The sequence below is a fragment of the Theropithecus gelada genome, chromosome 3, assembly GCF_003255815.1.
Source record: "Theropithecus gelada isolate Dixy chromosome 3, Tgel_1.0, whole genome shotgun sequence".
NCBI lineage: Eukaryota > Metazoa > Chordata > Mammalia > Primates > Cercopithecidae > Theropithecus > Theropithecus gelada.
In genome coordinates this window covers 17,612,301-17,638,712 of record NC_037670.1, presented here as the reverse complement: position 1 = coordinate 17,638,712, position 26,412 = coordinate 17,612,301, and the positions used below count along the sequence as shown (strand labels likewise).

The 26,412-nt window shown below is 57.5% G+C and overlaps 1 protein-coding gene across 2 annotated transcripts in view; it reads left to right on the top strand.

Moving 5' to 3' along the window:
- The first annotated feature begins 1,072 nt into the window (after window positions 1-1,072).
- Window positions 1,073-26,412, top strand: part of COL18A1 (collagen type XVIII alpha 1 chain) — a 56,288-nt gene continuing 30,948 nt past the window's right edge. Inside the window, exons 1-8 of one of the 2 annotated variants that reach the window (XM_025378854.1) lie at window positions 1,073-1,752; window positions 14,110-14,654; window positions 19,439-19,525; window positions 22,281-22,340; window positions 23,147-23,276; window positions 24,272-24,348; window positions 24,614-24,829; window positions 25,191-25,217. In XM_025378854.1, the coding sequence (XP_025234639.1) occupies window positions 1,107-1,752; window positions 14,110-14,654; window positions 19,439-19,525; window positions 22,281-22,340; window positions 23,147-23,276; window positions 24,272-24,348; window positions 24,614-24,829; window positions 25,191-25,217 (1,788 nt within the window). In that variant the 5' untranslated portion in view covers window positions 1,073-1,106. Of the gene's footprint in view, window positions 2,458-14,109; window positions 14,655-19,438; window positions 19,526-22,280; window positions 22,341-23,146; window positions 23,277-24,271; window positions 24,349-24,613; window positions 24,830-25,190; window positions 25,218-26,412 lie in introns of both variants that reach the window. The other variant, XM_025378853.1, reaches the window with a different exon arrangement.

Sequence of the window (26,412 nt, the reverse complement as noted above, 5' to 3'; positions counted from 1 at the left end):
TGGGGTGAACACTGTGGGTATGTGCGTGTGAGGATGTACACGTGTGAACATATGTGTGACAGCACGTGTGTGCGTGTGAGTGCACGTGTGTGAGTGAGCATGCCTGTGTAGACTGCCTGGATTCCATCTGGCTCCATCTCTTCCGGACTCCGTGATCTTGTGCAGGGTCCCCAGGCTCATGCCTCAGTTTTCTTTATCTGTGAAATGGGCTGATGGCCGGGCTGCACACAGATCCTCAGAGGGCGTAAGGCACACTCAGCACCCACTGCTGTGCCTGGGCAGCTGGTGGGGGCACAGCAGCCACTCACATGCCATTCACAGCCCTGTGGGTTACCCACTGCCTGGAATGTTCCAGTCTAATCGGATCCTTTTGTTGACGGGGAGACTGAGGCCAGGAAGGAGGATGCATTCCTGCCCTGGTCCCAGGCTCCACCTCTGCTGGGTCTCCTGGGCAGAAGGTCAGGAAGGGCTGAAAGGGACACAGTCCAAGACAAGTAAAGCCCCAGCTTCGAGGGGAGGCACAGTGGCTCTGAGGGGGTCTGAGCCCCCCGAGACCCTCCCCAGGATGTTTAACGACTTGGGCAGCCATTGCAACAGTGGAATTGGCACTGCAGCAAGCTGAGCATTTTTTTCAGTTCCAAGTTTCCTACAGCACAATGGCTCCGGGCCAGGCACCTCTGGGCATTCCAGGCCAGAGGGGGAGCAGGGGCTGGGGGCTGCTGCCTCAGTGCTTCTGGGATGGGGTCCTGGCCTGGAACCCCAGTCTGGAGACTCAGCAGCCCTGCCCGGGCAGAGCCTAGCAGAGCACATGGGGAACCCCGCGGACACTGCACACATTGCCCCTCAGTCCTCACGGAGCCTGGGGCTGCTGCAGGGCCATGGGAAAGAAGTTGAAAATCCTTGGGTGTTGGAACCCTCCGGTGCTGGGCACCTTGATTCCAAGGCTGGTGCCTTCTTTCCTTCTGCAAGAGTGAGGGGTGGGAGACAGAACCGGCCAGAGGCTGGGAAGCCTGCATCGGGGAGGGCAGGAGGGCGGGAGCCTGGCTAGCCCCACCTCCAGGCACAAAGGCCCTCCCGCCGCCCTCGGCTCCAGCGGCACAGCCCCGATGGCTCCCGACCCCAGCGGCTGCCGCGTCCTGCTGCTGCTCTTCTGCTGCCTGGCAGCTGCTCAGGCCGACCTGCTGAACCTGAACTGGCTTTGGTTCAATAATAAGGACACCAGCCAAGCAGCTACCACAATCCCTGAGCCCCAGGGGCTCCTGCCTGTGCAGCCCACAGCAGACACCACCACGCACGTGGTCCCCCAGGATGGTTCCACGGAGCCAGCGACAGCCCCTGGCAGCCCTGAGCCACCCTCAGAGCTGCTGGAGGACAGCCAGGGTACCCCCACTTCTGCCGAGAGCCCGGACATGCCAGAGGAGAACATTGCCGGTGTGGGAGCCAAGATCCTGAACGTGGCCCAAGGCATCCGGAGCTTTGTCCAGCTGTGGAATGACACCGTCCCCACTGAGAGCTTGGCCCGGGCGGAAACGCGGGTTGTTGAGGCTCCTGTGGGCACCCTCGCCCTCCCTGGGCCTTCCAGCACCCCCCGGGAGAATGGGACCACTCTGTGGCCCAGCCGTGGCACTCCCAGCTCTCCGGGCGCCCACACGACCGAGGCTGGCACCCTGCCTGCACCCACCCCATCGCCTCCCTCCCTGGGCAGGCCCCGGGCACCACTCACGGGGCCCTCAGTGCCACCACCATCCTCAGGTAGAGCTTCTCTCTCCTCCTCGCTGGGCGGGGCCCCTGCCTGGGGAAGCCTGCACGACCCGGACAGCCAAGGACTCTCGCCTACCGCAGCCACTCCCAGCCAGCAGCTCCAACGCCCTGACGTCCGCCTGCGCACACCACTTCTGCACCCCCTGGTGACGGGCTCCCTGGGTGCGCACGCGGCCCCCTCTGCCTTCTCCTCTGGGCTCCCGGGTGCACTGTCTCAGGTCGCAGTTACCACTTTAATCGGGGACAGCGGTGCTTGGGTCTCCCACGCGGCTAACTCTGTGGGGCTGGGTCTTGCTAATAACTCTGCCCTGCTCGGGGCTGACCCTGAGGCCCCCGCCGGTCGCTGCCTGCCCCTGCCGCCCTCCCTGCCGGTCTGTGGCCGCCTGGGCATCTCGCGCTCCTGGCTGCCCAATCACCTCCACCACGAGAGCAGCCAGCAGGTGCAGGCCGCGGCGCAGGTGTGGGGGGGCCTGCTGCGGACGCACTGCCACCCCTTCCTCGCCTGGTTCTTCTGCCTGCTCCTGGCCCCACCGTGCGGCAGGGTCCCGCTGCCCGCCCCGCCACCCTGCCGCCAATTCTGCGAGGCCCTGCAGGACACGTGCTGGAGCCGCCTGAGTGGGGGCCGGCTGCCTGTCGCCTGTGCCTCGCTCCCAACCCAGGAGGACGGGTACTGTGTGTTCATTGGGCCGGCTGCAGGTAACTGGCCGGCCCCGCTCTCCCCACCCTTTCCTTTTTGCCTTGCCAGGTAAGCGTGGTCAGGGCTGACATGAGCCTGGTACAGGTTCCCCCCACACTGAGTCTCTACGGTCAGGGGCCCGTGGCCCTCGGGAGGCGGGAGAGCTGGGAGTGAGGCATCCTGTGCGGGGAGGAGGCCGGCGTCTGGACGGGAAGAGGGTGGATGAACCACAGCTGATGTGTCCAGGCATTGCCTGGGCCTGGGGCTTCCTGGGCATTTTAGCACATTTAGTCCTCAGCACGGTCCCGAGATACCCTGCCATGCCCTGAGTCACAGAGGGGAAACTGAAGCGTGGGGCAGTGGCGTGACTCACCCCAGAGAGCCGAGATTCCTACTCAGGTGCGGCTGCATCGACCTTGCCCCGGTCACTAAGCTGCACAGTTCGACCCGCTTCCTGGGAGCCTTAGCGTGCTCAGGCCAAGGGTGCTGCTGTGTGGGCAGTGCAGAGACCCTCACCAGGGTGGGGACCAGGGAGGTCCGCAGGGCCTGTCCTGAGAGGAAGCCTTTCATGTCCCCCCCCCCATCATGAAGCACACAGCCTCCCTGCCACAGTGGGGGCCGCTCCTGGGCCCAGGGGACGTTGCCCCATCACCACGTGACCTGGCCCTGTTGCTGGCTGGGCAGTTGGGGGGCAGGAAGAGGAGGGAAGGGGGAACTCTTTAACCTCCCGGGGGCAGGGGCAGCCCAGGAAGGACCCCAGCAGCTCCCTCCTCTGTGTCTGGGGGTAGACGGGGCCCCTGAGCTGTGCCTACCCCATGCAGATTCTGCCTGCTGTGTGCACCGGCAGCCTTGGCCCAGAGGCCCCGTCCCCACAGGGCGAGGTGCTCTGTCCCCCCCATAGTGCCGAGGGGAAGCAGCCTCGGTCTTTGCCCTGTGGGCTTTGGGACAGGGCTGGTGGGGATTAGCAGCTGTGCCGGACCTGGAGGTGGGGGTGCCTGCAGTGGAAATTTCGGTGGACACCCACCTACCAGTCTCCATGAGGGATGACGATCTTGGTGATTCCCCTCGAGTTTCAGGCCAGTGACCATTTCTCTCAGCAAAGCCCAGAGCCTCTGCAGACCCTGTGTGGGGCCCGGGGTGTGGCCGGGGGGCCGCAGGCAGGGCAGGGACAAGTGCTGACAACAGGTGGTCCCAGGAGCAAAGCCCACGTGGGCTGGAATGGAGGGGTAGGCAGGAAGGGAGGGAGGGCTGCAGTGGGGCATGGCTGAGCCTGAGGCAGGTACAGGAACTGTGCTAGGGGGGCGTGGTGTGTGCAGGCGTGGGGGCCCTTGTGGATGCGCCCTGGAAGTGTAGGGCTGGAGCTCTCCTGTGGCAGGGGCTGTGCCCATGGCTGTTGGCATCTCGGGGCTTAGATGGTACCCCCAGGGCAGCTGGCACTGCCACAAGCAGTCAGATTCCTGGGTCCCACTCATGGTCCATCCCTGGAACACCCAAATGCCAAGCAAGCACCAGCCGCCTTGCAGGCAACCCCCCTAGGGCCACACCCCACCTGGCTACTGGTGGCCAAGCCTTGTTCCCCACCCAGCGTGTGGGTAGGGCAGCACTTCAGGAGCTGTCCTGCCTGGAGAGACCCTAGTCCAGTGTCCTGGAGCCCCAGGAGGCTCGAGCACAGCCCACCTTGTCCTCGGAGGCAGACAGGACAGCGGCAGGCTGGGAGGGCTGCGGCCTGTGGGAAGGGAAACTCCAGGCCCCGAGACTGTCTGGGATCAGCTGAGCGCTCTGAACAAGCATCGGCCTCAGGGAAGGTGCTGATCTCCTGGGAGTCGGTGCTCAGCTGCATGGCTCAGGGGCTAGGGTCTGAGTGGGGCTGTGGGGGCGAGGAATTTCTGTAACTGCAGCTGGCCCAGTCGTGGCACAGCCTGAAGGGGACTTTTCACTGAACATCTGGACAGCTTGATAGTGTCCCCATGTGAGGGAGGCAGTGTCCCTCGCAGGGTCCTGGGGGTCTCCGTCGGCATTCGTGGCCTACATTGCCTCTGGCCAGAGGTGGGCCTCGGGCTTCATCATGGAGTCCCTTCCCAGGTGTGGCCTGGCCCGGAGGGTCCTGCCCCCTCTTCCGGCCTCTCAGCTCCTCCCCAGCCCAGGCTCCTCTTGGGTGAGCCCCCACTCCTGCCGGGCCCCCGTGTTGGGCTGGACACTCCCAGCCCTGGGTGAGGGGCAAGAGGAGGAGGGGGAGCCCAGTCTCCCATGTTGGTGCCTGACCCCTCGGGGCAGGCTGTGAGGCCCCGGAAGTTGGGGTGCTGGGTTATGATCCTAGCACCAGAACAGAGCCCTCGAGGCCCACAGAGGGCCCTGGCTGCATCTCCAGGCCATGGGGTCAGGGAGTATGAGCCCCTGAGGGGAGGGGAGCCGGAGGGGTCCTGCTGCCTCCTGCCTGGCTCCATCTCCAGTGCCTCCTCCACCTGGTCCTGGGCACTGCCCTGTGTGTCCACCCACTCCGGCACACCTCGAGGAGAGCATGGGGGGCAGTGTGGCCATGCTGGGGCGTGGGGGCACTCAAAGGCTTGGAGGGTGCACCCCGTGGTCAGCACACAGGCAGGGACCCTGTGGAGGGTTTTGCCCTGTTGTGGGCTTGTCCCTCAGACCCACAAGGAAGGGAGTGAGGCCCCCACACAGGGGAGGGCCGGGGTGGGGTAGGGAGGCTCCCCCACTGCAGGTGCCAAGAGTGAGTGAACAGGGCTTGGGCTTGGGCTGCCAGGGACACTGCCTCCAGGAAGGCCCCCTGGGCTGTCTCAGTGGGACTCTATGAGTGACACACGGAGCTCAGGCCACAAGGGCTGTGGAAGTGTCACCCCACGACAGCAATGGGTGCCTGGCCCTCTGGACTCTGCTCTCTACGCCCCTCCTGAGCTCTTGCAAACCCTGACCCCTGGGACCGTAGCAGAGGCAGGTGATGTTTCCAAGGAGTCCTACAAGCAAGCGTTCTCTGACCTGGGAGGTGGGTATTGTTCCTGTTTACAGTTGAGAAACTGAGGCCTAGGAAGGACAGACATGTGTGCGTGCCACGAATGTGGCAGCAAGAAGGGAGCCTTGAGGAGGGCCCCGCAGCCTGGCCCCAGAGCGCTCTTCAGCATCGCAGCAGATGCAGGACAAGCAAGCCCCCAGTCGGGGAGCACCAGGAGACCAGCAGCGTCCACCCTGATGGTACAGGCCATCTGATGAGGGGCAGGGACCAGTGCCGGGGTGGACGATGCCTATGCATAGAGTGGGGCACATCCAGGCACAGCTGCCACCGGGGTGCTTGGGAAGCAGGTCCACACGCATGCCGGCCAGGTCGCTCATCTCCAATGTACGAGTCCCATGATCTTGGCAAGTGGTGCACAGGTCCCTGGGCTGGGGCTTCCTCTGCCTCCACCCCCATCACTGGACATTCGGAGGTCGGTGGGAGGCCATGGGAGTGCACGTGGAGGTCACATCACCATGATGGCCGTGAGGGGCTGCTCCTTTCTTGCTGCTCCCTACCCTGTGGGCCAGCAACTGGTGCACAGGTGTCCTTACATGGTGCTTATCTCTTGCTCGTTTAGTCAAAGGCAGAACTTGAGAAAATTGATTTGCTTGACATTTCCGTGTAACTTTGGTTTAAGAAGGAGAGAAGACCACTCCATGAGAAACAGCTCATTCTTATCTCTCACCGCTTGGCAACCTACAAATATTTTTTTGATGATGCTGGCTAAGCTTCTCATAAATTCTCCATATCTCTCAGATGCACCAAGAGTGACTCAGCATTTAACTCCTACTGGAGTGTCAAGAGCCCAGTGCATTGGGTTCAGTTGTCTGTGGGTACAAGATCTTGTGTGATTCTGAACCAGGCACAGACAGAATGAAAAGCACAGCACTCCAAACAGGGCTCCCTGCAGGTCCTTACATATATTTGGTTTTTGTAGATATCTAAAGTCAAGCTAGTGGACATCTATCACTTCAACCAGTTACCGTTGTGAGTGTGGTGAGAACACTTAAGATCTACTTAAGTTTGAAGTGCCATATGCACTACAGTATTCTATCTGTAATCACCATGTGGACATTAGACCTCTAGAACTTACGCTTCCTGCATAACTGAAACTTTGTACCCTTCAACCCACAGTCATATTTCCTCCTGTCCATGGGCTGGCCTGGGCTGTGCCCTGTTAGCATTCCCAGATAAACAAAAGCTAAGGGAGTTGATTGCCACTGGACCTTCCCTGCAGAAAATGGTCTGGTAGTCCAACAGGTGAAATGAAAGCACACTACTTAGTAACAGTAAGTCAAGGAGGCCCCCGTTGCCTATGCACAGAGTGGGGTGGCAGCTGTGCCCCATTGCACCCCACTCTGTGCATGGGCACCATCCATCCTGGCACTGGTCCCTACCCCTCATCAGATGGCCTGCACCATTAGGGTGGATGCCTGCTGGTCTCCTGGTGCCCCCCTGTTGGGCCCGTGCTTGTCCTACATCTACTGCAATGCTGAAGGGCACTCTGGAGCCAGGCTGCTGGGCCCCCTTCGAGGGTCCCTTCTTTCTAGCCATATTTGTGGCACACACACATATTTGTCCTTTCTAGACCTCAGCACCTGACAGCCACCATTCTACTCTGCTCCTATGAATATGACCTTTTTAGATCCCACATATAAGTGAGATCATGCAGTATTTGCTTCTGTGCCTGTCTTATTTCTTTTAGTTTAATATCCTCCAGGTTCATTCATAAGAAGTGCAGTTACAAACTGTTGTTGCAATATCAGCTTTTATAATTGCCCATGTATTTACCTTTATTGAAATCTTCATTTCTTCATGGGACCTACTGTTACTGACTAGTGTCCTTTCATTTCACCTGTTGGACTACCTGGACCATTTCCTGCAGGGCAGGTCTAGTGGCAATTAACTCCCTTAGCTTTTGTTTATCTGGGAATGCCAATTTCTCCTTCACTTTTGAAGGACAGTTTTGCTGTATATAGGACTCTTGGTTAACAATTTTTTTTTTCTTTTAGTACATTGAATATATTGGTCCACTGCCTTTTGGCTTCCAAAGTTTCTGTGAGAAATCTGCTGACAATCTTATTAGGAAGCCTTGGATATGATCAGTTGTTTTTCTCTTGCTGCTTTCAAGATTCTCTCTCTCTTTTTAAAAATTTTATCATAATGTACCTTGGTGTGAGTCTCTTTGAGTTCATCTTACTTGCAGTTCCCTGAGCTTCTTAACTGTTTATATTCATGTCTCCCTACAAATTTGAGATGTTTTCAGCCATTATTTCTTCAGATAGTCTCTCTGCACCTTTCTTTTTCCTCCTCTGTTTGCAGCTTCCACAGCATGCATGCTTCCTTGTCTGTTGATGGTGGCCACATGCCGCTTAGGCTCTTTTCACCTTTCATTTATCTTTTATCTTCAATAATTTCCATTATCTTATCTTCAAGCTCATTGATTTATTCTTCTATCTGCTCAAATCACCTTCAGATTCCTCTAGTGATGTTTTCAATTCCAACTATCGTACTTTTCAGTTCTATAATTTCTTTCTGGTTTCTTTCAAGGTTTTTATATTGATATTTCCATTTTATTCATACGTCACTTTCTTTACTTTCTCCACACCTTCCTTTAGTTCTTTGAGCATCTTTAAGACAGTTGTTTTAAAGTCTTTGTCTAGTAGATCTGCCATCAGGTCTTTTGCAGGGACAGCTTCTGTTGATTTATTTTTCTCCTTTTAATGTGCTATACTTTCTTATCACTTTGTGTGCCTTGTGATTTTGTGTTAAAAAGTGAACATTTGAACTCAGTAATGTAGCTCTGAAAGTCAGTTCTCGCCCTTCACCAGTGTTCACTGCTTTTTGTTACTTTTAAAAAAAATTTAGTCTCTGTGCCAAAGATCTCCCTGAGGTGTGAACTTCAGATCTTCTTGGGTCTTTTCTGAGCCTGTCCTTTTCCCTGGGTGTGTGCAGCCACTTTCTAATTTTACTCTTACATGCTGCTGTTTTTCAATGTCCTGTTCTTTCATGTTTGGCTCCCAAAGGAGGAACAAGATAAGAATGAGGAAGAAAAAACAGTGCCAGCCATCTAAATCCACTTGAAGTCACTTCATCTGGAAGGGGGAACTTGCAACAACAGAGGGAGTGTAAAACAATGGCCCCACCTCCCCGTCTGCACCTCTGTGTTCCCAAGCAACCTGATCAGAGCACAGGTTCTCAATGTCTGTAGGACAGGGTCCTTTTTGCCATCTTGTTTCCCACAAGCTGTGTGGCCGCTGCTCCAGGAACTCGTGCATGGCACCTGCTATAGGAATGGGAGTGGGGGATGGATGTGCAGCTGCTATTGTGCCAAGAGCTGGGGTTTAGGAAAATTAACCACCTGTTACTGTTCAAACCTTCCTCTGGACATTGCAAACTTTCAGTAGACTCCAGAGTTCCAAAAGAGTTCTAAGACAAGTTCTGCCCGTGCACTTGTTAATTAGTTAGGGAGATGGATTCCTGGTGCTTTCCATCTGCCATTTCCCAGAGTACTCCAGAGTCATTTTCAAACATGTTTCTTTCTGTCAAATAATCAAGTCTTGGCCGGGTGTGGTGGCTTACGTCTGTAATCCCAGCACTTTGGGATGCCAAGGCACGTGGATCGCCTGAGGTTGGAAGTTCGAGACCAGCCTGACCAACATGATGGAGAAACGCCGTCTCTACTAAAAATACAAAATTAGGCGTGGTGGTGCGTTTCTGTAATCCTAGCTACTCGGGAGGCTGAGGCAGGAGAATTGCTTGAAGCTAGGAGGTGGAGGTTGTGGTGAGCTGAGATCACGCCACTGTACTCCAACCTGGGCAACAAGAGTGAAACTCCATCTCAAAAAGAAAAGAAAAGAAAAGAAATCAAGTCTTGAGGCATCATCATTGTTATATCATGTGCAGGTGTCTATCCTGGATGCCACCCAGCTATGCCAAGTGCAGGGAGAAACTCCTTATGGGCACCGTGGCTGGGTCCAGAGCTTAGAGGCTGGAGCTCTGAGAACTGGGCTGGAGCCCAACCATGATGGATGCCTGTAGCTCTGGGGAAGAGACACACATCTGTGGGGGCAGAGTGACTACCTTTCCAGGTTGCCCAGCCCTCGGGAGTGGCGCAGTGCCCGGGCACTGGGGCAGAGGTGGATCCCATAGTCCCTCAGTGGAAACTCCAAAGCCTCCCGTTTTCCTCTCTTCCTCTTCCTGGGATGGGATTTGGGGGATGAGATCTTCCTGGTGGGCTGGAGTCTGTCCCAGAAGTCAACAGCTCGCCCTGGGGCCACAAGACCCCCTTAGATAAGGTAGACCCTCGGCAAGACTCCAGCCACACATGAGAGGACAGAACATAGCTCCTGAGTCCCACTCACTGCGGCCACCTGCCCCCATGGGTTTGCACCGATTTGCATATAGGTGTGTAGCTTCCTACTGGCAACTGTAAGAAATTGCCACAAATTCAGTAACTTAAACCAGCACAGCTGTCTTATCTTTCAGTTCTGGAGGTCAGAGTCTGAAACCAGTTCACTGAGTTGAAACCAAGGTGTTGTCAGGGCTGGGTCCCTCTGGGGCTCTGGAGGAGAATCCGTTTTCTTGACTTTTCCAGCTTCTAGAGGCTGCTGCTTTCCTTCGCTCAAAGCCCCTTCTTCCCCGCTCAAAGCCAGTGGTGTTGGGCAAGTCCTCATGCTACCGTCTTTTGTCGTTCGATTTTAAGGCTTTGTGTGGTCAGATGTGGATCATCTCCCATCTCCAGATCCACAGCCTGAGTCCCAGCTGCAGCATCCCCTTGCCACATAAAATTATGCTTGTGGGTTTCAGCTGTTGTGCCGTGGACATTCTTGGGGCCATGGTTCGGCCCACCACAGTTTGCCCATGTGCACAGCTGCACATGTGTGCATATGCATGGGAGTCTTACTTTGCATAAATGGGATTGCCCTGTGTCTGCAAGTTCCTCTTTCCTTTATCCTGCATCTCAGGAGTTTCCCTAACTCCAGGGAGATGCCCTGGCTCTTCGTGTGGTTCTGGTCTTTTCCTCAGCCCCTCCTGACTGAAGCACCTGTAGGTATTTCTGCTTCTCTGCATAACAGATGGCCCTGCAGACACCTGCTCAGCCCTGACTGGTGGGTTTATCGCGCAGACTTTGTTTATCGGACACCAGCTGAGCTGCCCGTGTGGGCCTGACGTGGGTTTTGGGTCAGCGCTGACAGTGGAGAGATTGGATGTTGTAAATGTGTCCGAGTGTCAGCAGGAAGTGTCCACCCAGGGACGGCCGTTTCTTAGGTTGTTTTTAGCCCCTCCCTGAGGCTCTGCAGCCTTGGGCATTGGTGGAAGTGTTTGTTCGGAGGCTGTTTTTCTTTGATGCCAAGATGTCCCCCCAGGCACTTCACCATGTCAGTGCCACGGTGTGATGGAGTGATGATGGTGGTGGGTTGATAACCCCGGGCAGTTCACTATGTCAGTGCCACCGTGTGATGCGGTGATGATGGTGGCGTGTTGATGCCCCCGGGCACTTCACTGCGTAAGTGCTGTGGTGTGATGGGGTAATGATGATAGCGCGCTCTTCAAGCTCTGGATCGGGTTCCGGAAGCTCTGTGTGAGTCTTATTGAGGTGGTTATTTTCTCTCTTCACAGGAAATTGGGCTGAGCGAGGAGCCTTAGGGTCTGTCATTGGCAGCGACTCCCTCGCCTGCAGGTGCGCGGTGGTTCTGGCTCAGCAGACCCCACAGGGCTGTCTGGGCGTGTCGTCCCCTCTGTCCGCTGAATGGCTCCAGCTCGGGTCCGTTTGGCTGATGTCAGTGTTGCAGTGCTCACTCTCACAGCCATTTACCTGCTGGTTTTCCGTTAGCCTTTGGTGTTACTTTAGCTAACGTTTTTGACAAGGTGGAGCTGGATTTTTCTTGCTGCCGCTGTTTTTCATCCACTGCTTGCCTTGTGCCCACCAATGTGGTCTGCATGTCCTATGCCCCAGGTGCCAAAACCACCGGCTCGCTGGCACCTGCCCTGCCATCTCGTGCCACTGTGGTCACTGACTGCAGGTTCTGGCTTTTGTCCTTCTTCTGCCTCTTCTGTATCAGTTGTGACGTCTCCGTTTAACGAGAGTCCTGGACGTGCGTGCTTGAAATGGAGGCTTCCAGGGTCCCTGAAAGCTTTCACAGAACCACTGACGTGGCCTCCACTTGCTGGCATGGACCTGGGCAGCCGTGCAAGTGCCACGCAGATCTCCAGGGCACTTGGTCCTGGGAGTCACAGGGCAGCTTTTGTGGCCACACCCTGAGGTCTCAGCTACCATGGCATAGATGCTGTGGGTTTTTGGGCTTCGAGGTCACGCCCTGGGGATGCCGCAGCCCACCTGCCCTTGGCCCCCATGGGCCCCCAGCCGCTGTATGTTTGGATTTCTGAACAGGCCCAGGTGGAGCTGAAGGACAGGCTGTGCTGGCTCCCCTGGCCTGAGGGAAACGTCCTGTCTCAGAGCCATTTTCTCTTGGAGCACCCATGAGATTGCTTTGATTTCTAGTTTGCATCAACCCTGTGTCTTGGAAGCTGTTGGGCCTCTGAGTGCTGAACTGGGTGTTGCCTGAGCAACATGAAATCCACCTGGCTGGACTAGGCTTCCCCAATTCGGCTTGCCCCATGCAGGCAGGAGCAGCCCTGGCTCTGCAGGACTGGAGGTGGCTGTGTGGGAGGGCAGGGGGCTGGCCAGGCAGCCTTGGATCTTTTCCTCAGGACCCCTTCAAAGGGGCGGCAGAGACTCCAGGCCCCGTGCCCCAGGGAGTCAGGCTGGGCTGGTTCTGAGGAGCGGCTGGAGCGCCTGGTGCTGACGGGTAAACTCAGGGGCAGCTGGGCGACTGCCAGGGCATCTGGCCCCCAGGCCGAGAGTCCCATTTCCTGATCTTAGCACAGCCCTGGCGTGGACATGTGGGGCCTGGGCACTTCTTCTAAGAAAGGATCATTGTAACAGCTGCCATCTGGGTAGACGGCAGCCTCTGTCTGAGGGGGAGATGACTGCTGGCCCCAGAGCCCAGGCTTAGCCCGTCGGGACCCCTCTGCCCCTAGCCTCAGGGTGCAGGCGCCGGACGAGGCTGCTGTCCACAGAGCCCATTGTCCACTCTGCACCTGGCCCCGCTTCCAGTCGGCACGAGGGTAGGGCCCACAGGGAGTCCAGGCCGCCACACTGCCTCACGCTGAAGTCAGGGCCTCGCGGGGGCAGCAATGGCGCTGGAGGTGCCCACGGCGTGTGCCAGGGCGGGGGGTCTGCACTCTTGTTTCCGCTGGTCCTGTGTTCTGTGAGCTCTTTGGAGGTGCTGCTTCCCTCGTGATGTCCAGGCTCAGCACTTCTTCCCTTGTGTCTTGTCCCAGGTCAGCCTGGCCCAGCCACAGGGCCCCCGGCCCACAGGTACACGCACACAGGTGCTCGCCCCCGTCTTCCTCAGGACGCCTGGGCACCAGCAGCCCCTTCCCACAGGAGAGCTCGACCAGGAGCCAGCCCGCCGCACAGGCGTCCCGGAGTAACCGTTACACTCTGTCGGAAGCAGACCGTGTCCAGTCTGTCTGGGGCCTCACGGTCACGGGAGTAGGGCCTTGGGGCAAGTCCCTGGCCCAGACTGTGGCCGCAAAGCCCGTGCTCTGCCTGGCATGGCAGGTGTGCTGGGAAGTCACTCTGAGCAGGGTCTGTCCTTGAGTGGGTGCTGCTCCCTCCCGTGGGCAGGAAACGAGGCGTGAGAACTCCGGGCACTGGGGCTGCGTCCTGGCTTGAGCTCCCTGGGAGAGGGATGGACAGGGCTCCTTCTGACCCTGGGCTACTGAGTTGAAGTGAAGTCAAGCTCCGCCTGAGCAGGAATGAGTGGAGTGAGTCACCCAGCGCTGTAGGGCATTTGCAGGGAGCAGCGGGGCTGGTGGGGAGACTGTGGCATGTTGGCAGTTATGTCAGGTGTGTAGCACGTTGGCAGGTACATCAGGCGTGCAGCCCCTCCAAGGGGTGACTGTGGCCCCGAGGGGAATCAGCATGGTGGGGTGGGGAGACACTACTTGTCTTTGCCACATGAGGCACCGCGCCCAGTGAGTGAGCTGGCGCCCTGACAGCACTGGGTGAAATCCCACGTGGCGCCTCTCAGACGCCACGTGGACCCCCGGCCGAGGCAGCTGCTCTGGGCGAGGCCCCGTAGCCGAGGCTTCCAAGAACATTGGGGTGTGGAGTCAGCCTCCTTCCTTCCCTGCGGTGGAGCTGCGGCTTCACAGTGGAGGCCATGCTGGGTTGCCCGCCTGGGCTGCTCCAGCAGGGGCAGAGTGGGCGTGCGGGGCACAGGGCTGCCAGCCCCAGCCCCTCACAGCTCCTTGCTTCGGCGGGGGTGCCGGCCAGTCCCTGGCCCCTTCTCCCCACTGGCTGTGCCCATCCCTGCTGAAAGCAGTGAAGGGGAGCCTGTGGACACCATGTCCCCTGCAGGCAGGTTTCTGCATGGAGCGCGCCCGTCGTTTGGGAATGAGTGAACCAGGGTGGCCGTTGGGTGGCCATTGGGTGGCTGAGCCCAGGGCATCAGGGCAGGCTGCCGGCGCGTGGAAAGCCCTTTCAGACTCAGTTTCCCCTCTGTGCCCCTGCCTGGCCGCCTCTCCAGGCCGCATTGGTGGCCCCTGGTACTGTCCTGCACAGCCACCTCACCAGCTGTCTTCCTTTTTGCAGAGAGCGTCGGCGAGGAGGTGGGGCTGTTGCAGCTCCTTGGGGACCCTCCGCCCCAGCAAATCACCCAGACGGATGACCCCGACGTCGGGCTGGCCTACGTCTTTGGGCCAGAGGCCAATAGCGGCCAAGTGGCCCGGTACCACTTCCCCAGCCTCTTCTTCCGCGACTTCTCACTGCTGTTCCACATCCAGCCGGCCACGGAGGGCCCAGGGGTGCTGTTCGCCATCACGGACTCGGCGCAGGCAGTGGTCTCGCTGGGCGTGAAGCTCTCTGGGGTGCAGGACGGGCACCAGGACATCTCCCTGCTCTACACGGAGCCAGGCGCAGGCCAGACCCACACAGCCGCCAGCTTCCGGCTCCCCGCCTTCGTCGGCCAGTGGACACACTTAGCACTCAGTGTGGAGGGTGGCTACGTGGCCCTCTACGTGGACTGTGAGGAGTTCCAGAGAATGCCGCTTGCTCGGTCCTCACGGGGTCTGGAGCTGGAGCCCGGCGCCGGGCTCTTCGTGGCTCAGGCAGGAGGAGCGGACCCTGACAAGTTCCAGGTAACCCCCACTATGCTGTTGCCGGGGGGCTGCAACAGCCAGGGTAGGGTGGGGTGGCGGTGGCCACTGGGACAGGGACAGAGCTACAGCCTGAAGAGGAGAGCCCCACCCCAGCTGTGGTCAGCCTTGGCCTCCGGTGCAGGCCTCCCAGGTTCTTGGCCGGCCTGGCTGGGGTAACATTCACTTTCTTGGCTCTCTGGCTTCTGTGCCCCCAGGAAGGGCTGCCCTGGGCTTCTGTGGTTTCTCTGAGACACCAAGGCCCAGCCTAGGAGGGCCCCATTTGAACGACTTTGTAACTAGACATCCACCCCAGCCGTGACCCCGTGACCCAGAGACACCCCCAGGCCTGTGCCAAGCCCCGTGGTGAACTGGGGCTCCCGACCTCTGACCGGCCGGTTGGGTGAGTGGGGACCGAGTCTGGGCCCAGCCACAAGCCTCGGGGCCCCATGCAGAATGAAAGCTGGGGTCCTTGTTGAAAACGATGAGTGGGCCGGGCGCGGTGGCTCAAGCCTGTAATCCCAGCACTTTGGGAGGCCGAGACGGGTGGATCACGAGGTCAGGAGATCGAGACCATCCTGGCTAACACTGTGAAACCCCGTCTCTACTAAAAAAAGTACAAAAAACTAGCCGGGCGAGGTGGCGAGCGCCTGTAGTCCCAGCTACTCGGGAGGCTGAGCCAGGAGAATGGCGTAAACCCGGGAGGCGGAGCTTGCAGTGAGCAGAGATCCGGCCACTGCACTCCAGCCTGGGTGACAGAGCGAGACTCCGTCTCAAGAAAAAAAAAAAAAAAAAGAAAGAAAACGATGAGTGATCCAAAGCTGGCGGCAGCAGGGTGTCGGTCCCAGCATGGTTCTCCTGTGGTGACTCCACACCGGCTGGGACCAGGGGCTCAGGGCGGCCCTGCAGGTCAGCACCTTTAGCAAGGGTGCGGCAGCCCCAGGCCTGTGAGACTCCACTTCAGAGCACGTGGTGGGATCCCCCAGCGGTAATGGCGTGTGGCCGTCTCCACCTGAGTCTCCGGGAAGTCCCTCCAATGTGCCTTCATTTCTTGGGGCTGGGGGAGCGGACAGAGCCCTGAACCCATGTGGGGTCTATGTCCAAAGCCCCTGCATTTCTGGGAACCTTTGGCTGGGAACAGCCATGTGGGTGACCTCAGCTGGCACTGTCTCCCAAGTCCCTGAATTCTAACATTCGAGCTGGCCCGCAGCTGGGACGCCCCTGCCCTGACTGGCCACAGGGGACAGAAGGTTAACTGTTGCCCTGACAAGGGCTGTTTGTTTGAAGTTGTTCTAAGTCCTGGTGTCTGGGGGTTCTGCAAGCTGACCTTTCACCTTTGGCAGGAACTTTTAACCCTCAGAGCTCAGGAGCCGCTAGAACGTTGACACCAAACTGGGCCTCTTTGTTTTCCTCTTGATCACAAACATGATTGCCGGGAAAGAAGTCAGAGTCGCCCCCTCCTGTGAGAGGCAGTTTGTTGTGTGAATCCCCAGCCATTTCTTGGTGGAATAAAGTCGCCCACAAGTGCTGTACATCTTTAACGCTGTAAGGAAAGGCGGCCAAGTGCCGAGAGCTGGGGTACGTGGGTGCACAGCTGTGCCCGATGGTGCTGGCGAGAGCCGGGCCGCCGCCCTGCAGTGAAGGCCTCCTCATCAGCCAAGTCCCACTTCCCAGTTAGATGTGTAGGAAAAGGGGGTCTGGGTGTTTAATTTTGTATTTCTTGGACTGTTAGTGAAGACAGACTTCCATGTTGCCACTTGTTTATTGTCTTTCTTCCTCTGTGACTGACTGGTTTATGTTCTCTGTGTTTTTCGGTGGGCCCAACTCTCATTGATTTATACAAACTCCTTACATGTAAAAAAAACTGCTCTTTGGTTTCGCATGCTGCAGACTTTATTTCCACCTTGTCTTTTTTTCTTTTTTTTTTTTTTGACCATTGGGATTTGATGTATGGTTTTTTTGGGGTTTTTTTGTTTTGTTTGTTTTAGATGGAGTCTCGCTCTATTGCCCAGGTTGGAGTGCAATGGGGTGATCTTGGCTCACTGCAACCTCTGCCTCCCGGGTTCATGTGATTCTCCTGCCTCAGCTTCCCAAGTAGCTGGGATTACAGGCACCTACCACCACGCCTGGTTAATTTTTGTATTTTTAGTAGAGATGGGGTTTCACCATATTGGTCAGGCTGGTCTCGAACTCCTGACCTCAGGTGATCCACCTGCCTGAGCCTCTCAAAGTGCTGAGATGATAGGCGTGAGCCACTGCGCCCGGCTGAGATTTGATGTGCTTATGTGGTTAAATCTGGCCTGGAGAAGACACCATGATTTACAACAGCCCAGTGAAACCTTGGAAGGTCAGAGAGCTGGAACAGGAGGGAGCTAGAGGGCCCTGGGTCTGGACCTGGGTGGCGTGCAGCAGGCCGTGTGCTGCTGGGCGTGGGTGGCGCGCCGCGGGCCGTGTGCTGCTGGGCGTGGGTGGCGCGCCGCGGGCCGTGTGCCGAAGGCCGTGTCAGCTGATCTCTGTGTCAGGTCCCTGCAGGCCTCAGGTGTCAGGAACTTTGTCTTTGGGTCTTAGATGAGATTCCAGCTGGGGAGAGGAGAAGCACGCTTGTGTGGTAGAGAAGAAGGTGGAATTGTTCAGCACAAGATTTTCTCAGACGTCTGAATTGAGATTCTTGGGAAAGAAACATTCGAGTTGTGTGACTCATCATTTCTGGCAGAAACAAGCACAGAGCTTTGGGAGCAGGGAGGAAACCAAGGCTTCCTCCTCCTCAGACTCCACGAGGCTGCAGTGCCCCCAATGCTGCCACAGATGGTGCCTGGGACCCCCGGCCTCCGCGGGGTCCGACAGAGCCCTCCGGAGCTTTGGTTGTGTTCCTCGTCGTAAGAGTCCTGCAGTGTTGTTGGTCTTTTCAAGTTCACTTTCTTGAGTGGGGTTTGTCAGTGGCCGTCTCCCGGGAAATCACGCACCCCCCAGCTGTGCTGTTGTGAACGTCATTTCCAGCTGTGTCCTGATTTCCAGGGCGCTGAGGCTGCAGCATGTTGGGAAGCATTTTACACGCTTTTCCCTAACAGGATTCCTGTGATCTCTGTTTTGGGTGTCTCCGGATTTCATAACTTTCAGTCCTAAGTCCCTTAAATATTTGCAATGGGCCTGTGGCTTTTGCACTAGTGCTATCTGCCCCACCCCTGGAGCTAGTGGCTGCCACAGGCTCGGAGCTGCTCTGCCCTCTGTAGCTGCCCCCGACCCAGGCACCCTGTAGCCCCGTGCAGAAGGCGTCGGCACCCTCGGGAGCACCCTCAGGAGAGCGCTGTGGCCGGAGAGCATGGCGGCCACCTGTCAGGTTGTCAGGGCCTCACGGGCGTGTCTGCGTGGGGATGGATGTCAGGAATGCCCAGCCCTTCCCCCACACCAAGACCACCTAAGATGCACCCCTGGCACTCCTCCCCAGCCCGGGCTGCCCCAGGGCTAGAATGCAACCCCAGCTCCTCCCCAGGCATGACCTGGAGCCTCTTGAATGTGAAGGCTGCTGCCCTGCCCCCACGCAGCAGGTCCTGGTGGACAGTGGACCCTGGACCCCGCGGTGCTGCCCCGGCCTACCCGGGGCACTGTAGGCAATGCCCCTCCCCTGCGGTGTGACGCTGAGAAGCGCTGGTGCATTCTGTGGGAAACCCGTGTACACCCAGGGGGCTCACGGGGTCCACATGCCCCATGCATGAACTCACACACACATGCATACATGATCTCGTGTTTGCACACACGTGTCCACGGAGATGCATGGTCTCACACACATGTGCCCATACACTCAGCACTCACAGGCTGCAGGCTCAGGCCCCACTCCTGAGCCACCTGCCCGGGCTTCGGGGCCCAGCTGGCGTGGGGAGCCCCAGGCTCCACCTGGCCTCACTTGGCTCTGAAATCTAGGCCAGGATGCAGAACCCGCAGCACGGCCAGTGGAGCCCCTGGTCCTGTGCAGAGCCCTCACCTGGCAGCCCCTCTTCCTGCCAAAGCCCCTCCCAGTGTCCTCTCCCCCGGATGAGCTGCTGGCTTGAGGCTTAGGACATTGCGCCCTCCTGTGTCCCTGCCCAGCGTCCCCAGCCTGCGTCTCACGAGACACTGCCGGCTGCACCAGGACCTGAGAGGGCAGGGGCAGGCACCCTGGCACTCAGCCCAGGACTGAGGATGCCGGAGGGAGCGGTGGGTGGGTGGGTGGGTGAGTGAGATCGGCTCCAGACGGAATGGGCGCAGAGATCCAGGAAACTCCCCCACACCTGCGGCATTTTGGTCCTTGGCTTCTGGGTTTTGCTTTTTATGAAAAGGTAAAGTTCAAAGAAAGCAAAGCCGTGGTGCTGCCTTGGTTGGTCCGAGTCGGGAGATGAGGCCGCCTGGGGCTTGTGTAAAGCTCCCAGGACTTGGGGTTGGGGGACTTGACCTGCAGCCCCTCGAATCTGCCCCTCTCTCCCAGGCCTTGGATCGAGCCACGCCCACTGTGGTTCTAAACCCATAGCACTCAGGTGGCCCATCAGCCGCCTCGGATGAGCCATCTGAGTCTGAGGGAGCAGCCTCCGCCCAGCCGGGTGCTTTCCACACAAAAGCGCCCAGGACCCCCCTGGGTCTCACCACGTCTTCTTACCATGAGGCATACCGTACCACCAGGAGGCTGCCCGAGACCCCTTCGCTCCCCGAGACGTTCCTGCCCTCTGTGACCCGCCGAAATCTGGAGCTCAGGCAGTGCCGGGGTTGCCGCTGCTGCCTCAGGACCGCTGGTGACCCCTTTCTCTGTCTGCATTTAGGGGATGATCGCTGAGCTGAAGGTGCGCAGGGACCCCCAGGTGGGCCCCATGCACTGCCTGGACGAGGAAGGCGATGACTCAGATGGGGTGAGTGACAGCTGGGTCCCGGGCAGGGTCTCCCTCAACCCCTGGCACGCAGAGTTCAGGGCCAAGGGCTGTGACAGGAAAAGTCCCAAAATATGCCACTTTGGGTACCGGGAAGCTGCAATACCATTTCCGTGCTCTCCTGTAACACCTCGGAGCCCTTCTTTGCCCTAAACTTTCCCACATAAAAACAAATACAAAGTATAAAATAAACACCAGAACCACCCTCCAGGGCAGCTGGTGAGACGGAGGATATGAGGCAGCTCAGCAAAGAGTGTGTGTGTGTGTGTGTCTGTCTTGTGTGTTGTGTGTGGTATGTGTCTCTGTGTGTGTCTCTGTGTGGTGTGTCTGTGTCTTTATGTGGGTATGTGGTGTGTCTTTGTGTGGTGTGTCTGTTCTGTGTGTCGTGTGTGTGTCTGTGGTGTGTGTGTGTAGTGTGTCTCTGTGGTGTGTCTGTCTTGGGTGTTGTGTGTGGATGTGTGCATGTCTGTGTTTGTGTGTATGTGTGGTGTGTGTGTCTGTCTTGTGTGTTGTGTCTGCATGTCTGTGGTGTGTCTGTGTGTGTGTGTGGTGTGTCTCTGTGTGTGTGGTATGTCTCTGTGTCTTGTGGGTTGTGTGTGGATGTGTTCATGTCTGTTTTTGTGTGTATCTGTGTGATATGTCTGTCTTGTGTGCATATGTGGTGTGTGTTTCTGTGTGGTGTGTGTCTTGTGTGTGTGGGTGTGTGGTGTGTCTCTGGTGTGTCTGTCTTGTGTGTCATGTGTGTCTGTGATGTGTCTGTGTGTGTGTGTGTAGTGCGTCTGTGTGGTGTCTCTGTGTGGTGTGCCTCTGTGTGTGTGGTGTGCCTCTGTGTGTGTCCCTATGTGATGTGTCTGTGTCTTGTGTGTGCAAGTGTGTGGTGTGTCTGCCTGTCTGTGGTGTCTATGTGTGTTTAGTGTGTCTCTGTGTGGTGTGTCTCTGTGTGTGGTGTGTCTCTGTGGTGTGTCTGTCTTGGATGTTGTGTGTGGATATGGTGTGTCTCTGTGTGTGTGTCTGTGGTGTGTCTGTGTGTGGTGTGTCTCTGTGTGTGTGGATGTGTGCATGTCTGTGTGTGTGTATGTGTGGTGTGTGTCTCTGTCTTGTGTGTTGTGTCTGTATGTCTGCGTGGTGCATGTGTTTGTGTGTTGTATGGTGTGTGTGTTGCTGGGGTGTGTGGAATCTCGTGCGTGTGTCTCTGTGTACCTGTGTGTTGGGGTGTGTGTTGGGGTGTGTGGAATCTCTGTGTGGTGTGTGTCTCTGTGTCTGTGTGTTGTATGGCGTGTGTATTGGGGTGTGTGGAATCTCGTGTGTGTGTCTCTGTGTCTGTACCTGTGTGTTGTTGGGGTGTGTGTGTTGGTGGGGTGTGTGTGTTGTGCGGCATGGGTGTTGGGGTGTGTGGAATCTCATGCGTGTCTCCGTACCTGTGTGTTGGTAGGGTGTGTGTTGGTGGGGTGTGTGTGTTGGGGTGTGTGTTGGTGGGGTGTGTGTGTGTTGGGATGTGTGTTGGTGGGGTGTGTGTGTTGGGGTGTGTGTTGGGGTGTGTGTTGGTAGGGTGTGTATTGGGGTGTGTGTTGGTGGGGTGTGTGTGTGTTGGGATGTGTGTTGGTGGGGTGTGTGTGTTGGGGTGTGTGTTGGGGTGTGTGTTGGTAGGGTGTGTATTGGGGTGTGTGTTGGTGGGGTGTGTGTGTGTTGGGATGTGTGTTGGTGGGGTGTGTGTGTTGGGGTGTGTGTTGGGGTGTGTGTTGGTAGGGTGTGTATTGGGGTGTGTGTTGGTGGGGTGTGTGTGTGTTGGGATGTGTGTTGGTGGGGTGTGTGGAATCTCATGTGTGTGTCTCTGTGTGTCTGTGTGTTGTGTGGCATGTGTGTTGTGTGGCATATGTGTTGTGCAACGTGTGTGTTGGTGGGGTGTGTGTAATCTTGTAGTAGCCAAGGGGAGTCCGCCGGCCCCAGGTGTGAGGAAGAGCAGGGAATTCTCACTCGGGGTCCCAGATCACAGCGTGCCCCACGTGGCCGTGGACCCACAGCCTCACTCCTGGGCGGCGTGGGCAGGAGACACCGTGGCTGAACTGTGGGTAGCGTGTGCACATCCATGTTAGTTTCATGTTTTTTTTCTATATTTTACCTGGTAAGTCCGTTGTTTGCTGGAACATGCCGGAAGATGCCAGATTGTTCACATGGCGGCCATGACAAGGCTGTGCCCTGGTACAGCTTGCTGGGTGCTGGGGGTCTCCGAGGCGCTGCACCCCTCCCCTGGCCTGCCTTGCCCTCAGGGGTCATTAGCGGGCCCTGAGGATGATTCTCCGGATTTTCATGAAGTTTAAAACGTCCAGCCACCTTGGTGTGGGTTTGGCCCAGGCCTGGGCCCAGCGGGGCCTGCGCTGGGGAAACCTGTGCGGGGAGCATCTGTGGTGGGGCCTCCTCCAGGGCAGGGCTCTGGCCGGAGGAGAGGAGCATGTTCCCCTCCCGCCTCCGCGTGTCTGACCACCAGCCGAGGCAGTTTCAGAAGCGTCACTGTCCGCGACCCGATTGGACAAGATTTGTTGAAGCTCAGAGGGTGCCTGGGCAGGGAAGGCCAGCATGCCCACCCCAGTGGCCCCTCCGAGAGCACCAGAGAGGGCTGGACGAGGCGGGAGGGGGCTGGGAGGAGGCAAGAGCAGCCTCCTTTGCTTCTCAGGCCTGCTGGGCTCGGGGCCTGGCCTGGCTGCCATCTCTCCAGCCTTTCCCTTTTCAAACTCCTCAGGCATCTGGAGACTTTGGCAGTGGGCTCGCCGACACCCGGGAGCTTCTCAGGGAGGAGATGGTGAGTAGCTGGACGAGGCCCAGCCCACCCTGCAGGGTCCTGGGAGAGCCCCCCAAGCAGTGCAGTGCACACATGTGCACACACAGGTGTGGCTCCAAGAGCCGCCTCTATGCCATGAAGACACATTCCCGGCTGGGAACAGGGATGCTGGGCTGGGCAGACGCTCCAAGCCTGGGGACAGGCCCCGCTCCAGCCCTGCCTGGCCACTGAGTGTCTCTGGTGAGAGGACATTCCTTTAAACAAGGTCCTGCACTGCACATTCCTTGGTCTTTGAGGCGACCTTGGCCTTCCGTTCGACCCATCCCTCCGTTAGCTCGTGGGTGGCCACCAGGGAATGAACGGGTGTGTGAGTCTGACGACCAGGAGGAAAAGGCGGTGCAGGGAGCATGAGGAAGGGCTTTCCCCAGCTCGGGCCACCTGAGAAAACACAGGAGGGGTGGGGAGCGGGGAGGCCCCAGCCCCAGGACTGAGGCGCCATGCTTTCCGTTAGAGACAGGCGTGGGAATGTGGTCCCTGCAGGGACCCTCTGCAGGTTCTCATCAGCTTCCCAGCATGGCCTCTCAGGCGCCAGGAGGCCTCTCTGGTGATGGCAGGCACAGTCCTGAAGCCGGGGAGCCCACAGGCAACCACACCCCTGCGGCCCACGGAAGGAAGCCCCTTGCACGCAGCCCTGCAGCACCCTTCTGTTTCAGAGGGTTTTTCTTTATCTTTCTTGCAATCTTAAGTATTTCATTTCACAAACCAAGCAAGGCTTTGCTGGGCATCTGCTGGCTGAATAACAGGACATCTCCCCTCTCATCCTCCAGGGCACAGCCCTAAAACCCAGGCTCCCCACGCCACCCCCGGTCACTGCTCCACCCTTGGCTGGAGGCAGCAGCACGGAAGATTCCAGAAGTGAAGAAATCGAGGAGCAGACCACAGTGACTTCATTAGGAGGTAAGCTCTTTTCTGGATGTGTGTGTGTGGTGTGGTGTGGGGTGTGTGTGGTGCATGTGTGAGTGTGGTGTGTAACATGCATGTTTGTGTGATGCTGAGGTATGTGTGTGATGTATGGTGTATGTAGTGTGTGGTGTATATAGTGCATGTATGTGTAATATGTGGCACGTGTGTGATGTGTGTGTGATGTGTGGTGTGATGTGCATGTTTGTGTGACGTGTGTGATGTTTATGTGATGTGTGTGTAGCGTGTATGGTGCATGCATGTGTGGGTGTGTGTGGTGTGTGCATAGTGTGATGTGTGCAGTGTGTGGTATGTATTGTGTGGTGTGTGTTGCATGTAGTGTACATGTGGTGTGCAGTGCATGGTGTGTGTTGTATGTGTAGTGTATTGTGTGTAGCGTATGTGTATGATGTGCATGTGTAATGTGTGTGTGATGTGTGTGTAGTGTGTGTGTGTGTAGTGTGTGTAGTGTGTGTGTGTGATGTGCATGTGTGATGTGTGTGTAGTGTGTGTAGTGTATGTGTGTGTGTGAGGCAGATGGGGAGATGCCGAGGCCTGGATGGTGGCTGTGGGTACAGGCTCTGGGTATTCACTGTGCTTCTCTTGCAGGATTTCTGTTGGTTTTCGTTTTTATTTTAATTAAAAGTTAGGAGGGAAAGAGGAAAAGGGACAAAGCATGCTGGGTGGTAAGAAGGCATTTTGGGGGGCCAGGGTCTCTTGTAACAAGTTCAGGAAGCATCTCCCAGGTTTCAGCTGTCATCGGCTTAGGTGGCCACACCGGCCTCACTGTTGATTTTAAATTCTCTCTCCCTGTTTCCTGTGCCTGGGAGCCAGAGCTTAGGGGAGTGCAGCTTGAGGCTGGGAATCTGATGGTGTCCAGCCAGGCTCCAGGACTGAACGCGTTTGGGCTGCCGGGGCTATCTGGGATGCCGAGAGCAGAGCTGGGACCACCCGGGGGGCCTGACAGTGGCCACCTCTGCTTCTCTTCTCAGCTCAGACACTTCCTGGCTCAGATTCTGTCTCCACGTGGGACGGGAGTGTCCAGACCCCTGGGGGCCGCGTGAAAGAGGTAAGGCCACCTCCCTGAGCTCCGGAACCATTCTGAACCAAAGCACCCGTGGCCTTTCAGGCCACTCACTGGTGAGCCCTGGTGAAACCCCTCCGTGCCCGTGCCTCCTTTGTGCCCAGCGCACGGTGCCAGCATGCATCCACCCTGCGTGTCCCCCGTGGGAAGCAGAGCCCAGCCCGGGACTCTGTAGGGCACAGTGGGACACGTGGGCAGGGTGTGTGGTGCCTCACCCCAGCCCGGGCCCTTGTGTTCTCTTTATTCCCAGGGTGGCCTGAAGGGGCAGAAAGGGGAGCCAGGTATTCCAGGCCCGCCTGGCCGGGAAGGCCCCCCAGGCTCCCCCTGCCTGCCTGGTCCCCCGGGTCTCCCGTGCCCGGTCAGTCCCCTGGGTCCTGTAGGCCCAGCGTTGCAACCTGTCCCCGGACCACAAGGACCTCCAGGGCTGCCAGGGAGGGACGGCACCCCTGGAAGGGATGGCGAGCCGGTGAGTCCTCCTGCCCGTCCAGTCCAGCCCCTTCTGGAGGTGGGGGCTCGGGCAGGACGGGGAGAGGCTGCGGCCGACATGGGAGTAAGCTGAGCTGGGATCGGGGCAGGTCAGCAGCATCCTTGGGACCACTGTTGCGTGGGGTTGGTGCTGGAAGGTAGTCAGATGTGGGAGGCGGAGCTGCTTAGACACAGCCCTTGTGGGTGCGAGGAGGCTCCTGGCGCAGGTCCCGGGATATTCGGGGAAGGCATCTTTGCCACCTCGGGGGGACTTGGGGTGGGCGGTGCATTTCCATGTGCAGACCCTGGGTGGGGCTGGAGGTGGCATTTCCGATCACTCACAGCTTCTCTTGCACACCCAGGGTGACCCTGGTGAAGACGGAAAGCCGGTAAGTCTGCTTCTTTCTGATCCCCTTGTTATCTGTGATGTTTGCTTAGACCCCAGGGCTGTGTTGCTGGGGACACTTTTTAGGAGGAGACTGCACAGCAAAACCATTTTTAAAATGAAATTTTGTAAAGAAGAGTGTAACTTGATGGGAAATAGGTAGTTATGTGTTTGTGTTGAGACATTTAGGCCACAACTACTAGGAAGAAGAAAAGGCAGAGCTTCCAAACCCTTGGAAAACGCAGAGCAAAGAAAAAGGAAGTCAGGGGGTGGGGGCGCAAGACAGGAGAGAAGCGCGGAGCGACCAGGGGATCTGTAAAGTCAGAGCTTCTGTCTCAAAACACGCAGTTCAGATTTTAAAAATCAGCAAACACTGTTTCCAAGCACAGTGAAATGACGTGGTAGACTGCGAATAAAGATCTGGGAATAGCCTGCCCAGCAAATGGTAACACTCGGCAGAAAGTGGGGCTGTCACGAGCGCTGGACAGGAGGGTTCAAGTTAAAAACAGTCTAGAAAGTCTGAAAGGACAGGGAGGGCATCTCATGGTGCCCACCGAACAGTCATTACCGACCGCCTGGCACCCCACAGCCAAGCTGCCTGCGAGGAGGACCATGGCAGACTAAGCAGGGCAGTCGGCTGCGGGGGTGGCACGGGGCCTACCCACTGCAACAGGGTACACACACGCGTGTGTGAGTGTGGGGTGAGGATCCATGGGGCCCACCCACAGCAGGGCACACACGTGTGTGTGCGTGTGTGCATGTGCATGCATGTGCCTGTGTTTGAATGTGTGTGCACGTGTGCAAGTGTGAGCATGTGTGAGTGAATGTGGGTGTGTGTGTGCACGTGTGTGAATGTGTGTGCATGTGTTTGTGCATGCGTGTGTGTGAATGTGGGCGTGTGTGAATGTGTGTGCGTGTGTTTGAGTGTATGTGTGCGTGTGCACGTGCATGTGTGAATGTGTGAATATGTGTGTGTGGTTGAGTGTGTGAATGTATGTGAATGTATGTGTTTCAGTATGTGCATGTGTGAATGTGTGTGCACGTGTATGTGTGCATGTGTGTGAATGTGTGTGCATGTCCATGTGTGTATGTGGGTGTGTATGTGTGTGTATGAATGTGTGTGCATGTGTTAACGTGTGTGCATGCACGTATGTGTTTGAGTGTTTGCGTGTGTGAATGTGTGAGTGGGTGGGATGAGG